Raw genomic sequence first — 16,865 nt, 5'->3', positions numbered from 1 at the left:
AAGAACATTTGATGCTTGAGATCATTTGAAGTCCATTCGTTGATTCGGCTTCCATGATGCTTTACTCAGAAAAAAAAAGTATACTGATACCTTAGCGCCAGCTGTCTTAGAGTAAAGTACACGCTTACGACAAAATTCATTCCCACGTAATTTAGTTTACCTAATGGCATGCACCGGGCAATGGGCAAAAATGAGAAATGTTAAGCTATTCTACTTTAAAGGTCTTATTGACGTATAGTTTAAGATACTTTCTTGTATCAATAATACTTACATCCACATGCACATTGAATTGATGGATATCTAGTAGGAATGCTGGGATTTTAATTTTGAATTTGAAGAAAAACATAATTTAGACGAAGAAGTTTATCCCTGCTTTTCTTAAGCTATCTATATTCAGATTCATCACATACTTGAAGACCGAGACTGGTATCTGGATCCTCGGAGCAGGAATGGAAACCCTCCCTGCGGGCCGATTATTGAAATTGATCGACAAAACTATAGACAAAGAAGACAAAAGGGATTTAAAGGGATCCTATTGGTGGAAGTGGGTGGTGGCAATGGACATAGCTAATAGATTAACCAACGGCAACCCATGAAAGACACGACAGTTAATCCATCATTTACTCCCTTAGTCTATAAGAACCAACCATTTCAACCAATAGAATCGCTCTATACTCCCTATGTCCACTTTGTCTATCGCTTTGTCTATCAATTCCAATAATCACCTCGCTGGGGCGCGCCAGATTTGGGGGAACTCCGCGTTCCCCTTCGTAATCTTGGTGCGAGTAAGCAGAGTCCATTTTCGTTAAAAGAAAATAAAAAAAGAAAGAAAAAAAATTGTCATCGTTAGGTTTAAAAACGTTAGCAATAATTTATTGTGTATTTTTACAATCTTAATGCAGAAGGTGGCGATTGATAATTCATGATCAGTAAAAGATGTGAATTCCTCATGCACACGTGATCCTCGTTGTGATTTTCTTTTAAGGACCCTCACCGCGATATAAAACTCGATCTTGTGTTGCACGCCAATTTACTTCCGTTTTTTCAACCGGAGCCACACCTCACCCTTCGGGCCAAGGAAAAACTTCTGAGGGTCCGTTCGGAGACAATTTTGAGTTTTTTCACATGTTTGGAGTGTATAGTCCGAAACTAAATTCATCACCATATGTTTGATATTCATCAAAGCCAACTGCTTCCCTGAGAACAAGGATTAGTAAAAGTCGGTGAAAGAAAACTGCAAATAAAAATCACTGGCCAGTCGCAATGAGAGATTCTCTATCTAATCTGGGACGTGGCTATCATGACGAACAGACATTATAGGCCAGTATTTGAAACGATACACACACGCCCAATTATAGGAGTAATTTTTAATAATTTTTCATTAGTCCATACCTAATAATTATTGCGGATTTGAAGGATAAGTTGATCTTTAGAACCAGGTGTCCTCTAAATTACATAATTTCAGGGCCTATCCGAAGACTTTTTATAGATTTTTTAAAAAATAATTTTCGGTTTTTTTTTAATGTATACCAATACGTTGAAGAAAGGTGGGGGGAGGGGGTGGTTAAGGATCGTGTAAAACTTTAATCTTTATTTTTCAGCTTCGACGATAGTCGCATAAAATGCATGCACCTTATATTCGACGATCTGCCACTAAATTAGTGGACTAAGAACTTCAGTTTCACTGATATTTCTCTAAGATTCATCCTAAAGCATATATATAATTCAGTGGTACGCATTGCGGCAGGTACTTTTATGCAACACATTTGAACACAAAATAGCTTTAGGTATATCTAAGAATATGGCCCAATTGTATGCATTAAAAATAGATGCTAACAATATGTGTTCGCTGCACTTTTAGAGTTAATATAAACTATTACACGATCGACTAAGCATCGATATACTTACTGTGCTGCCAAATTTCTTCGAACCGACAATGCTTCGTAAAATTTGCATTGCTTTTTTTTATAAATTATCAGTATGTCAGTGCATTCGTGAGTAACATATACCGAAGCAATGAACCATTGGCTAAGGTATTTTTGCTTGAAAACAAAATACTCCTCGGATGTCCTCCTAAATAGTCAACTTCATGATTTAAAGCAATAACTTCATGATTATGATCATGACTTACCAACGCATACTCTAGGCCCTTCGCCAAACGGTAGGTACGAGCCAGGTACAATTTTGTGGATATTTTCTTTCGAAAATCGATCAGGATCGAATTTATCAGGCTCGGGAAAATATTTTGGGTCTCTATGGAGGCCACAAGTTGAGATGAAAAGTCGGACTCCTTTCTCCACCACAATCGACGAATCAGGAATGTGGAAAGGCTCTGTGCATTCTCTGTGGATAAATCCAGCTGTTGGATATTTTCGCAATGTTTCTGTGAATAAAAATACGAAAATCAGTCAAAACGACGCCATTGTTCTATCAAAAAGTACATAGAAATCTCGGAATGTTTTCCGCACGCATCGTAAGAAATCAAATATTTATGACTCATGGTAAATTAATCAAACGTGTGCCTATATACTCAGTGGAATAAAAGTTACTCACTCACCCTTTACAACTTGCTCCAAATATTGAAGTTTTTTGAGGTCCTCAAAGGTGATATCACTTCCGGATCCTTCTTTAATCGTTTGGATTTCATTGAATATTCTGTCCTGGATCTCAGGATGATGCGCCAGCTCATAAAAGCAGCAAGTCACGATGATGGAAATTGGCTCAAGCCCGGCTGAGAGAAACGATGCAAAAACGCCAGCAACGTAATCCTCCGTGATTTTGAAACCTAAATCATAAAGATATCGGACGGTAAAATTTTTTCTTGACGTTCCCCTCCCTGATGGTATAATAACATACTTATATCATGCCTCATCAGATTCTTAAAGCCTCTTTTAGCAAATGACAAAAAAAAAAAAAAAAAAAAAAAAAAACTATGAATCTTACTGTACACTAATTAATACGCATGTCGGTAGCGTTTATAAATTGTTACGTAACGCCCTGCGGGGGGGGGGGGGGTCGAGAGGAGCGTTACGCCATTTTGATTTTAAATGTTAAAAGATGGCTACGTCACAAAAGCATTACAAGGGGGAGGAGAGGGTCGAAAATACCGAAAAAGTGCGTTACGTAATTTATGAAGCTCTCTAAAATGGCTCCATGGTCAGGTTCAGGGCCGAATTAAGGGGGTGGCCACATGGACCGCGGCCCATGGCGGCAAATTTTGCAATTTTTTTAAATGTAGGTGTAAAAAAAAATCGGATTTAGAAAACAATTACAAACAAAATCTCTCATTTCCTGAGAGTATAGTAATTTCTAATTTTGTCTTCTTTCGGTGATACAAGAGACAGCACCTTTAATAAATCGAGTTAAGAGCGAGACCAAACACGCAATTTGGGCAGGAACGGCACGACTGAGAGAGAAATGATGACGAGGACTTGAGATGAAAAGGAGAAGCCCTCGGCGCGGCGATCGGCATGTAACACATATTAGCGCCTACAAGACTCCATGAAAACTTCACGCATTGCGTCAAACACAGTGAGATCACTGCGGTCAGCGTGAAACGGATAGCGCCTACAAAAATGCATGAATACTTCACGCATTGCACCAAACACAGTGCGGTCAGCGTGAAACGCGTAGCACCTACAAGACTGCGTGAATACTTCACGCATTACGTCTAACACAGTGCGTTCAGCAGCGGTTGTCGGCGTGAAACTCAGAGCGCCTACAAAACTGTCGGAACACTTTACGCATTGCTCCAAACACGGTGCGGTCTGCGCGGCGCGACGGCGGAAGTTAAAATCATTGAACCACATTTATGTTTGTTCTTCCACAATTTTTTCGTTCATTTCTTATGAATGGAGGGCCTTGTCCACGCAGAGATAAGTTTACGACACTTAACGTTCGCGCAAAGTCGGTGAATTTTTGCTAGTAGTGTTGACAGGGTTTTCCCAAAAAATGTTTCCAACACGAGTAAACGCTTCTTATGCACCCCACCCCCGCTGGCACGTTTACTTGATGATTTTTATTGATGATTCAAAACGAATGAGAGGGGGATGGCAAAATACAGGCGGCCCATGGGCGGCAAGTAGGTAAATCCGGCCCTGGTCAGGTTAGGTTTTTTAATTAATAGGAGGGCTCATTGTCAAAAACTGCTCATAAGCAATTAAAATCTCTGATTGTTTACTTTGACTTTTCCTCAACCCTCGAATTAAACATAAAAAATTACTTTTTGAAAGAATTCAGACTCACTTTCCTTTTGCTCTGCTCCGAGTTCCTGTTGTAAAGAAATCGTTTTTGAACCATGGATGTCTTCTTCTTGCAACTCACAAGAGTCCATCAACATCCGAAGGAAATGTTGACTGGGTTGTTCACTTTCCTTCTTCATCCTCATCACATCCTTGGTCAATGACGTCATGAATGCCACTACCTCAGGTGATCTTAAACTGAACCCAAGAAGATGCGGGAGCCGGGGGTGAACCAGGTTCAGGAAGAAGTAAACTGAGGACCTCCAACCAACATCCAAAACCCGATTAGCGACTTTCATGATCACACAGTTTTCAGGGTCCTTGACGGCGTTACACTTGACACCCAGCGCGCATGCTCCAATGACGTCCATCGCGTGGCGACTTACGACGTCTTTGATTTCGACGTCAGCCTCATCGTCCACCGTCTGTCGTAGGTGATCTTTCAGCTCCTCGGTGCATTCTTTCAGAGTCTCGTACATTAGTTTGAGCTTAGCCGGGCTGAAGAGAGGTGTGAGTTTTGAGCGCACCTGGCGCCACCTATCGCCGGTGAGTGCGAATAACTCTCCGGTGAGGTTCTCACCTTCCTCGTCCGGTGCTGAGCCCGAATGGTGGTCGCGGAAACTGGAGAAACCCTTGACGAGCCAGGCGTTGACCATCGCTGGGTCGCGAAGAATGATGGTTGGCTTGAGGACCTCGAAAGCACCCCCGTAGCTGTGCCCTTCCAGGGCGTTGTACATATCGCAGTACATCTCCATATCGTGTTTCCAACCGAATTTTTCGGCGAGGAGTAGAACGAGGCACCTGTGGGCGGGTATATGAGGGATGCCCCGCTTTGCCCAATAGTTGATCGAGTCTCGAAGATGTATCCATATGAGGGCGGCTACGCACAGGGAAAGGAAAACTGGGCTTACGGCTGCGTACAACAAATTCTGGAGAGACTCCATTTTAAATGAAGAAATCTGTGGGATAAACGAAATATCAATGGCTAAAGAGCGAAATCACGTATCTTCGTTTGTGACGTTGCATACTTCCCGTCGTACTTTATTATTTCTTTCGGAAACTGGCTAACGTAATTTCTTAAAAAGTTCCTTGATTTTTCTTCTGTGTCAGCAGAATGTTCTGTAAAAAGTTTTAACTGTGCAGTAAGCTCTTTCCTCTGCGACAAAATAATATACCAGCGGAAATTTTGAAACGCCGCAGTAGAGATACGTGGTTTCACACTTTGGCCTTGATGGCGCAAAGCGCCTTCAGGGGATTGGTCCGCATAGCGGCCAGGGAGCGTGGCCTCCTAGTAATCTATACTAGCCCAAGGGGGAAAGTTGCATGAATTGAACCAACGCTATGGTTCAAACCACCATATCAATCATGCAGTAGCATTTAGCATTTTTACCAATACGTCATGACCGTTGCGCACCACTAATGAACGATAAAAATACTACTCTGATTGATTACGATCACTACTAAGTAGGAGTTTATTTGAGTCACTGTTTTATATGGTAAAATTAACTATGATTTTTCCAGTTTGGAGATCGTTCTCAGGATGTGCAACTCAAATCCACTTAAAATGTTTGTGGTTTCAACTAAATCAACTTTAATTTTTCAACGATACAGAAATCGGCCCGAATTTCACTTTTGAGGGCCAATTCGTCAACATTCTATCACACTTCAGAAGCTGTGATCATAAACGTGCTAGGGCTTTTTTCAACCATCGCATATTCCTACATGTGCCAAAAATGATTATTGTAACCAAGAATTTAATGATTAATATCGATTATATAGAACCCCGTCAATACGCCAAAATTTTGACTGGCTCGTTAAAAAATCCCTTTTACTGTGATTTGAAAGAGTGTGGTTGCTTTGCTGAAGGATGCTTTCCCCTCGGTATATTTCTAAGCAGATCGAGAGCAACATTTTCTTTGAAATCAAAACAACTCTAAAAATTTGTTTCATAGATTAGGTAAGCATGCGGGGAATTATGCTTGGATTTTTAATGGAAATTTAATGGTGTAGATTGACAACATGCACAATACATACTTCGGATGTTCTTCTGCCACTGAATAAATAAAAATGCCAAAAATAAAAAGACTCACAGTCTCGAGCTTTGTTTATGAGACTTTTTTCGTAAATTGAGAAAATGTATAGAGTTTCTTATAGTTGAAGGGAGGTATTTTAGTCTCCCAAAAACACTTACAAATTGCTAAAAATTATAATTTGATTAGAATTTGGCGGATTTTAACATTTTTTCCTACTGATTCAGAGCAACTTAAAAATTTTCCAAAACTTACAAGTTTGTCTGCCCAAACGATAAACACTCAGTAACCTCTTTTATACAGTTATCACGTTTTCACATCAAGAAGAGACAACTGATTTCTGGAGAAGAGACAGAACGAATGGGACTCGCAAACACTGTTACGATACCACAAAGAAACTTGTTTACTTCTCGAATCATCACCAAACGATGGTGCCAAAGTTTTGTTTATTTACTTATTATGTAATTTGCGCTCAAGTTTGAGGCTCCGTTCGTGGACCCACGAAGTCTAGATGGTGTAATAATTGTAATAATTGTGTATAATCTTCACTGAGTCTCTTCATGGCAAGTATTTCATTTTTATGTAGTGTTGACAGCAATGTAGATAATCATCATAGACGGATCCAGAAACTTCAACCGGGTAGGGGGAGGAAGGGAATCCGAGGGGCACCCCCTATAAAATTTGCAAAATTTTGAAAGTATCTAATATGCAGATACAGACAATCTCATCATGAATAATAACCTAATATAAGCCTCCTTCCTTCTTATTTGTTCCATCTTTCCTTCCTTCTTCTTTCCCTCCCTTTTTATTTCTCCTTTTTTTTCGGGCTGACGCGCCGGGGGAGGAGCGTACGCCCCCTACTCCCCCCCCCCCGGATCCTCCTATGATATCATTGAGCTTGACGACTTTTCATGATTTCCTTCCAATAGTAAATGATTATACGATGCTGAGGAACGATTAAATATGTAAAAACAAAACAAAAAACAAAAAAAAAAAACAAACAAAAAAAAAAAGTTGTGCATGTTACTCGTCGTTTAGGTCGTATCGATCACTGAAGTTTTACGTATCGAGCATCCGAAAACTTCCGGTCCAGCTGCCGAAGTTCAGGTCATACATCTGGAGTACTTTGGTGTTTCGGTTGACGCCATAGAAGTTTTAACCGAAGTATCTCGAATACCTCTAGTACTCTAAATGTGTGACTCTAACTTCGGGACTTAAACTTCAAGTTTCCGGAAACTCCAGGAATCTATATGACTCGAACTTCGGGTGCCTTTGAACGATTTTTTTCTTTCCGTGTGCAACTTGTGTGCTCCATAAATAAAACTCCACGATAACACAGCAAATAAAATCGCATATCCCACGTAAATGAGTCATTTGTTCGAATTCTCTCCAGGTGGAAATCTTGAAACATCCGAATCGAGGTACGCGAGTTATCGTAATTGCAACATAGACTTATGACGGAGAGCGCTCAAACGGCGGTATTCGAACGGTCAGAGAGGATCCATTAAGCTTTGTATCGGGCCGGATTAATTTCCACAGTGGTTTTGACGTTGGCGCAACGGTTTCCGCTCCAATCCCCAATTCCGCGTCCCGTGTTCCGGCAGCTCGGGAAAAATGACCGCGGAACGCCGAACAGGAAACGGGGGACAGGGACTCTTCTGCCCGGTCCAATCTCCGATTGTTTGAAGAGCCGCGCCATTCGGGCTTTTGGCAAATAACTCAAAGGCCTCCGCCTAAGCACCTGCCTCAACGTCGCCGAATTTCATCGATTGCTTCGATTCACTTCCGAGTCCAGACGCTTCAAAGGCGCTCTTACTGCTTTTCAAACTAGAAAAAAATCCTCTACATTTAAGACCAAAATAGTCCCGTTGCAATTCATTTTCATTAGAATCATAATTATTTAGAATTGACATCACATTTTTAAAATGTTTATTATGATATATACCCTTTTTAAGCGTGGATTTTCTTTTATCATTATATATACCCTTTTTAAGCGTGGATTTTCTAAAGTCTGTACGTGAAGAAGCGCTTGAATTTGCGTAAAAGTTCGATGGAAGTTAACATTTTGAATCTCAGCATCCGAATGTCTGGATTTTGAACGCGTGACGTGAAACCATAATATTTTTCCCTCAAAAATTGTATGACATGAACAAGTACGAGGGTGGCGTTTTTTCAGAGGAAAATCAGAGAAAACAGAACTGACAGAAAAAGAGTATACCAACGCGTACTCCTATTCCGCCTTCAATTTTCGAGGTAGGCCAGAAGAGAACCTCCACGCAGCAATAATTATACCTACCAGGATTCGCGTCATCAACAGTCTTTAAATATTGGCTTATGAAAATCCTTGACGATTTCAATGCTAGGTGTAATGCAGTACGCCTGCCTATACGATTGAATAAATAAATAATATAAAAATATAAAATTAAACACTGCAATTTCTCTGGGGAGGCAATGTGTTTGCACAACGTATATTTAGACAACACAGAGAAAGAAGTACATTTCAATGAAACATGATTTGGGCTATGAGCTTGGCTTTTGGCCTCATGACCATTCGTTGGTACCCGCAACCGCTCTTTGATAAGAATCATTTTGAAAAAATTGTACTCTTAAACTCTGGAAAACCGGAGTTTTCTTAAAGTGTAAGCATAAAATGGATTGCATTTTGCAATAAGGAACCACGAGCATTGCAATGTTGCTAAGATAGTGCAACTTCTTTTGTCTCGGAAAATAAACCTGATTATCCATTGACAGTTTCTATTTTACTCGCTGAAAACTGTGAATCTAAGACAAAAATTACCCTTTAAATTTTATATTTGTCCATGATTTCAGTTATTTTACTGCAAGGGATGAATTCGCACAACCTTCGCATCATTGCAATGCTTTTGGTTCCTTTTTTGCAAAATACAATCCAAATACTCTAAGGCAAGCACTTTCCATGTAGGCTTAGTTTGGGACGTGCAGCCAGCCTCAACCCAAAGCCGTCCGATGGTCCTGTTTAAAGAGGCGAAGGACAGGATCAGCGATACGCGTTGCGGGTTGCAACCGCTCGTTGGAAGGGGCCACTAACTAGCACTGTGTTTCAATTGGTGGGGGCTGGGAGAGCGCGGAATTACAAGGGGTGCCTGGTGATTGAGTCCTGGACCAGAGGCCGAAACAGATGAAATTTAATAACCGAATTCAAAAAATCAACTCTTTGGGCTCTTTGGGCACGCCGGGAAACGCTTTGAAGCCCTGCGTGATTGGAATATCGAATTAGGCGCGGCCAAGCGTCGTTGTCAGACAGCAGCGGAATGGAGCGACGAATTCAGGTGTCACAGCTCGATTCCTCTGGGCGCTGGACAGCGAAATTTTCCTGAAACTATCTTTGATAGGACATCTTTCATTGAAAAAAAGTATGAAGATGGGAAATTCGACCATCATTCTTCTTATCATATGACCTTGTGATATCATTGAGCGAAAATGACCAGACCTATTGCAACATTTTTCATACGTATGAAAAATGCTACCTGGAGCTCAGTATGTACTCCTATAAAGTCCGTCGTCACTAACCATACTTGAATTACTGTATCAAAATCTACTATTTTTTTGGCGTTGCTCTCAGATTTTGAAAATGTTTGTCAATAAGGTGATAAAAAAACTTCAAAGTTTGATTGCATTATGATCAAGATCTACTTCGTTGCAAGAGAATCTTCAACCGAAATCTTTATAGAAGTCATTAAAATTACATTCTTAACATATTTATTTGTTTCCAGTCATCCGACCATTCTTCTTATTCAATGTTTATTCACGCTCTCTTTAATACTTTTTACTTACTTTCGCCTGATGTCTGGTTAATCCTCAGTTTTCTCTAATATGTCGTACGTTCAAACTTCATACCTGCATCCTACTTTCTGAGATTGAGTGATGATTCAGTTTGTTAGAATACGTCAAATCTCATAACCATTGAAAAAAAGTTTCAAGAAGATGACGCAAGAAAGCTACATAAATTATCTTTGCTGCTTGAAAATGATGTTGTAATAACAAATATAGCCCTCTCTCAATCATCGCCCACCGATATGGTGCCACGCATGAACCACAATTTTCTTGTGGGGGACAAAAAATTGGGTAACTTCTTATTCACTGTAATTAAGGGTGACAGGCACGCAATGTAAGATGCCTCATCTCTTTACGTGGGAATACGCATATCAATGACAATTCGTCCCAAATATAGTATAGGAAAAGTAGTTGAACTTTTTCACTCATTTAAAGGGTACAGAAGGGTGCTATCTCCGCTAGCCCACCGGAAAAAATCACAATTTTGTCTGTACGCGTCTTTTGCACTCTGATCAACCATACACTGGAAAAAAAGTTGCTTGGATCCAGAGTTCAGACTCTTAATAACATTGACAAGAAAAAATACTCTTGATTCAATCCGATTTTTCCTTGAATCGGAGAGCCGAGCCTCTGGATTTTTCCGGATTTCCTTTAGATTCAAGCAAAAAGTCCGTTTGAATCCAGCGTATTGTTTCTTGTCAATGCTTTTGAGAGTCTGTCCTTTAGATCCAAGCGACTTTTTATCCATTGTACATATTTCAGCTCCAGAATACTTTCGTTCAGAGCACTTTGATCCAGAGTATCCTGTACATCCTGGCAGCATGGCAGGATAGCTTTCGAAGCTTTCGGGCGCTAATTGTACGTGCTAGTTGGAGCATGTAAATAGTCGAGCATATACTTTATCAATTTCAATGGATCATATAATCATCGCCCCTTCTCCAGCTTTTGCCGCCTGCCCCCTCACCGCGGCTTGTTCTTCTCTGACGTAGCCTCTCATCTAATTAACAAGCTATCTATCCAGTTGTAACTCGTGTTTGACTTCTCTGGATTCGATTTTGCGGCTGGACTAGTTCTGCGTACCGCTCTCTAGTTTCCAAATTTGCACGTTCCTGCACAACCATGATTTGTTTGCTATAAATGGATTCAAAAAATCCTTCTCTCCCATCGTGTACTACTACTCGCACTTAATTTAAAACCTTTCATATATTTAAATCGATAGCATTAATGCTTGCAGGTTTTGCGAATAGGCTAACAGTAAGTCCCCTCAACCAGATTCTTTATTGAGACGATGATGCCAAAATCAGCTAAAACAAGAATAAAGTATTAAAACACTTTTAATAGGCCTATCGACGGCGATCTCGGTTTGCAACGCACAGGGGATCGAGTCAATTAGAGAGTTCGGACATGAACTTTTTGACTAAAACTGCAAATTTTGATGTTACTTTCGCCACATTTTAAATTTTATGGGGTGCCCATTAAAGACAATTTTACGAGGAAACCAATGGAGCAACTTTTAGAACCTCAAAGTTTTGTATAAACGGAGTTAAGAGCTTTTAAAGTTTCCAAATTTTGTCCGACCTCTCCTATTGACTCGATTCATTGTGCGACGTTGCAGTGCTTGCCATATTTTATTTTTTAAACGGAAAATTACTCAACTTCAATTCTTTAAAAACTTCCTTGATTTTTTTTCACTGTGCAAAGGAAAGTCTGTGAAAATTTCAAGGAATAATATTGATTTGTTCTCCTTCAAAAAAATAAAATGGAAGCGGAGGTTTTTAAACACCGCGAACGAAATATGTGGTCTGGCAGTATCACCGTCAGTATGCCACAGTTCCAAAATCATCATGAGATTTCAACATTTTAAGTAGTTTGAAGGATGCATAACTTTCTTTGCGACTCATCAATATCTAATCGAAGTCTCAAGGAAAGTTACTTTTGAAACTGCTTAAAAGTTGGTGACTAAAGTTACATACAGGGCCGGATTTACCTACTTGCCGCCCCATGTGCCGCCTGTATTTTGCCGCCCCTTCTCATTCGTTTTGAAACATCGATACAAACCAAGAAGTGAACGTGAAACACTATGAGTTTCACGTCAACCGCTGCCGACACTGACCGCACTACGTTTGACGCAATGCGAGAAGTATTCATGGAGTCTTGTAGGCGCCAATATGTGTTTCATGCGGACCAGAGCGCCGAACGCTTCTCCTTTCCATCTCAAGTCCTCATTATCATTGCTCTCTGCGCCGCGCCGCTCCAGGCCAAATTGCGTGTTTGGTTTCTCTCTCAACTAGACTAATTAAAGGCGCTGTCTCTTTTATCACCGGAAGACGAACAAATTAAAATTACTATACTTTAACTCTCAGGAAATGATAGATTTTTTCGCCTTTTCTCGTTTGCAATTTTTTTTCTGAATCAGATTTTTTTCTGGATACCTACATTTGAAAAAAATACAATATTTGCCGCCCCCTAAATTTGCCACCAATGGCCCGCGGCCCATGTGGCCACCCCCTAAATCCGGCCCTGGTTACATAATGGTGTTACTTCAACATTTTAGTATTGGAACTTCATTAGTCAATTTTGAGACTTCGTTCCGACTGTCATGTGGATTGTATTTTGCAAAGAAGAACCAAGAGCATTCCAATGTATGTAGGACTGTGCAACATACATTCTTTGCAATAAAATTACAGAAATCATGCAAAAAATTAAATTTACAAAAGTAATGTTCGGCTTGAACATATAATTTTTTGGGAGTAAAGATAAAACTTGTTCAGATGATCGGTTTTTATTTGCAAGGTAAAAAAAGTTGCGCAATCTGAGCGACATTGGAATGCTCTCGGTTCCTTCTCGCTAAATGCAATCCACATATCGACGGTGAAACTACCAAACCACGTATCTCGGTTTGCGACGTCGCAGACTTCCTGTCATACTTTATTTTTTAAATGAAAAACTACTTAACATCCAGTCTTGAAAATTTCTGTGATTTTTCTTCTTTGTGCGGAGAAAATTCCGTGAAAATTTCAAGGAATGATATCGATTTGGTCTACTTCAAAAAAATAAAATGTGAGCGTAGATTTTTAAACACCGCAAACGAGATACGTGGTTTGGTAGTTTCACCGTCGATATGTTCATAAATAAGCTTGGATGATTGTTGAAATTGATAGACAGATCGATAGACAAAGAAGACATAGGGAGTATGAAGCAATCCTATTGGTTGAAATGGGGAGGGGGGGGGGGTTCTAATAGACTAAGGGAGGAAATGATGGACTAACTATAGGGTCTCTCGTGGATTGCCGTTAGTTAGTCTATTACCAACGTCATTTGTCCATTGCAACCACCCGCACCCACCAACAGGGTCCCTCCATATCCCTCTTGTCTTCTTCGCCAATCGCTTTGTCTACCAATTTCAACAATCAGCCCGCGGAGAGGTGAGCTTGATAATGAAGCTAGACATCAGTTGAGGGGGGAACCAGAGCTTCCGAAAATTATCAAGCTAGAAGTGAAGGCGAATCGAACGGCTGAGAAAGCAGATCTCCGGAAGGGGGGCATTAGGGGGGGAGGGAATACATTATTCAATGCAGTCGTCTGGGAAGCACACCGCAGCCTCTTTCATGTCCTCTAGAACATAAATAATTGTCGAAAACCATTAATTGATTCGATGCCATGCTTGTTTATGTAATTTTATGAGCTCCAATTGGCTTTTGCGTGCGTTCACGTCCCGGTCTGTGTACAACGTCACCCCCATCCTGTACCCCCCCCCCCCCCCCGTCAACCCTTCCAAGGTCTCTGACTATCTTATCGGTAACGTCAATTTTACTACTCATCTTTGATCTGGGGCCTTTCCAATCGTCGAAATTGGTTCCGTTTGAGGCTCTGTTTCTGCTCCCGAAATGGTAAAGTGGGATGAGTCGGGTGGGGGGCACCAGCTTCTGAAACTGTCATCAGTTGAAGCGCGCCGTTTCGGTCGTTGCCAAATTCGGAGTGTTGTCTCTTTGTCGGTGTCCCAACCATTACGTCGGTGCTGGATATAAGATTGTCTTTAGAGTGAATGGTTTATTGGTTCAACGTCGTGAGAAATAGTCAAAGTGTAAACGTCTTCTTTTAATCAAAGAATCTAAATCAAAATTTAAAATATGCGTTTTATATTACGATGTAGGTATTTTGGCATACTTTATTCTGTGTGTGTGTTTTTTTTTTCTTTTTTTTTCTTTTTTTAAAGTTTCATTTTAAGTTTGAAGTTTCACTTCTAAGTTCTCAGTGCTGCAAAAGAGTTGTGTTTTAATGATTTTATTGTTTTTGCCGTTTTTTGCACCAAGTTATGCAGAAATAACCCCTTTAAGAGGTAGTTTAGTTATACCCAACCTCAGGGGCCTTTTCCGCTGGCTCCATTTTATGGCTTTTTTTAGGAGCTTTTATCGAGACATTCGTTTTAGCGATACGTAACGCAGCCTCTCTTCTCATGCACGTACCCAAAACGGAGACTCAGACCCACCGCCGTTGGAACGTCACGAATTTAGGAACGACCCCATAAATATTGAAATGAGCAAATATCCTCTAGATCAATGTGCGTGAGGGGAGCTGGGTCCTCAAAAATCATCGAGCAAATTTTCAGGCACATGGAATAATATCAGATAAGCGATGATTTTAACGCCCATATCTACATGTAACTTGAAAAATTACCTCCATTCTCGCAAGAGCTTAAGTCGACAAAAGGGGCGCCCTTGACGGGGGGCGAAGACGACGCCCACGCGGGCGCGCAGCAAATCCAGGGAGGGGCGCGACGCCCGCGCACGCGGACCCAGTCCGGAATAAAGGCGACCAATTAGAGATGACGCGAGGTTGTATTACATAACACGCACGATATTGTATTAAACGGACGATAATCCGCTTAGCATGCGTCTCACACGCCTCGGATTTCCACGACTCGAATCTCGATACATCGGCGGGACTGCGATATATCGCGGCTTTTAATCCCCCGCTACACGAGGGTGGCGCGGAATCCCTTTCCGTGGAAGGGGACCGTGGACATATTTTCCAGAGATTTCATCAGCGCCCCCTCCCGAGCAACTTATTAATCCCCGACACATGGGGGGGGGGGGGGGGCGGTACGGCCGGGCTTGTTTTATCCCGGTTCTGATTCATCCCCTCCGCCACTTCTGGGTGCCACCCTCGTCGGATACCCCCTTAATTGCGACCTCATATTATCCGCGCACCGCTTCATATCTATTTGTCAAAATAAATGTCTGATTTATGGAAATTTCCCGCCCCGGTGGGTCCTTCACCTATCGCTGTGCTGTATCTTTGTCGCCCCTCGAATCGCGTTTGACCTGTTTCGAGCGCCCTTTAAGTTCCTCATACGTTTTCTTGGCGGTGTCTCCATCCAATCTTTCACCACTACAGCCGTTGTTATTACTTATTATGGCGCTTATCAAACTCTACCTCAAGTGAAGAATTTCTACCTTATAAACCGTAAGCTTAACCGCTTTCTCGGTGCTACGAACCGTTACCTCGGTATTTATACAATGGAGCTTTCAGACCAAATCGACCTATAAAAAATGTTCGGTTGCATGAACCGAGGTTATGGTGTCTGACACCAAGGCCGTAATATAAATCGAATAGTAGGTCAATACATGTAGAACACTGTTTTTACCGTTCATTGGACCGAACTTTGTTTTTCTGTGTGCATATATTACTACATGGATGAACAATTTTTCATTTCATTTCACGACTATAAGCACTATTGAAAGAAGGGATGCCGTTGAGGGCCGAAATTGGCTCCACCCCAAGGACGGCCGGAATCGGACCTGTCCAGGATTTCAGTTTCTCTAGCTTTTTTGACAGTAAAGGGTCTATATTTGACAAAAATAGGGTGGAGAACAGGTACATACAGTTCGGGCCACTTCTTAGTTTGTTGTTTTTTTTTCTTTCCCTTTTTTCTCATTAAACAAAAACTATTGCCTTGACGTGTCATTGAAGCCTCTCATAAAATACGAATCAGTAAGCGTGGGTTTAAAAATTTAAAAATTGAGATTCTTCATGTTTTTTCACACCTAAAATCAACTTTTCAACCATACTGGAAATTAATATTGAAAATCAACTTTAGTGTGGTTTTTTTTAACCGTGAAATAGGTCGATCAATTCAGAAATTACTGAAGTAAGCTCTCGTGCTCTGGTTGAAAAACGATATCAAACTATATAAAAAAGATGTTTTTCTGGCTTCCAGATCCTTTTTTACAACAATTAATCCCATCTAAAGTATTTGATAACCAGCTAAAACCAATTTTTTTCGACGAATTGACCTTCTAAAATCAAAAAACGCTTTCATCTAAACAATGTAGGGTAACTCCATTTTCGATCTTGGGAGGGTAAGAGTAAGACTGGGGAATAAGCACCCTAGTATTTTACCAACAACTCTCTCTCGGTGGCTAAACAAAAGTTTATTGAAAAAAAAAAAAAAAACCTCACTCCTACATGCACCTTGCACGACTTAGGTAACATTCCAATGCGATTAGCAGTGCTCATGAAATCAGAATTATCACATGATTGAGTCATAGAAAAGTAATTTTTCCCCACAGTTAGCAGCACGGAATCGAGACTAAATAAATCCTAAGCTCAATCGCAAACGATCCCCAGGGATTTCGATAGAGCGTTTAGTAAACAGGCGCCACGATTCCAAGACGCAGTCGAAGCATTAGCCGAAACGGGGGTGAATAAATAATGGGAGGCACGGTGGAGAAATTGGTCGAATTATCACCGATAAGCAAGAGCAAGATAAGACGGATAC

At 40.9% G+C, this 16,865-nt stretch overlaps 1 protein-coding gene across 2 annotated transcripts; it reads right to left on the bottom strand.

Moving 5' to 3' along the window:
• Positions 1-846: 846 nt before the first annotated feature.
• On the bottom strand, positions 847-6,788 carry LOC109041339 (probable cytochrome P450 6a13). Of its 2 annotated transcripts, none has more exons than XM_019057673.2 (5): positions 6,527-6,788; positions 4,246-5,200; positions 2,558-2,785; positions 2,132-2,383; positions 847-1,197 (listed from the first exon to the last, which is right to left on the bottom strand). In XM_019057673.2, the coding sequence occupies exons 2-5, from the start codon at positions 5,183-5,185 to the stop codon at positions 1,031-1,033; spliced, it is 1,587 nt and encodes a 528-aa protein (XP_018913218.2). In that variant the 5' UTR covers positions 5,186-5,200; positions 6,527-6,788; the 3' UTR covers positions 847-1,030. The 2 variants fall into 2 exon arrangements, with proteins under 2 accessions (XP_018913218.2, XP_018913219.2); XM_019057674.2 differs by lacking the exon at positions 6,527-6,788 and adding an exon at positions 6,276-6,496.
• Between the last annotated feature and the right edge of the window lie 10,077 nt (positions 6,789-16,865).

Source organism: Bemisia tabaci, chromosome 1, assembly GCF_918797505.1.
Source record: "Bemisia tabaci chromosome 1, PGI_BMITA_v3".
In the NCBI taxonomy this organism is placed as follows: Eukaryota; Metazoa; Arthropoda; class Insecta; order Hemiptera; family Aleyrodidae; genus Bemisia; species Bemisia tabaci.
The sequence above is the reverse complement of the archived record's forward strand: the minus strand, read 5'-3'. Positions and strand labels throughout refer to the sequence as shown.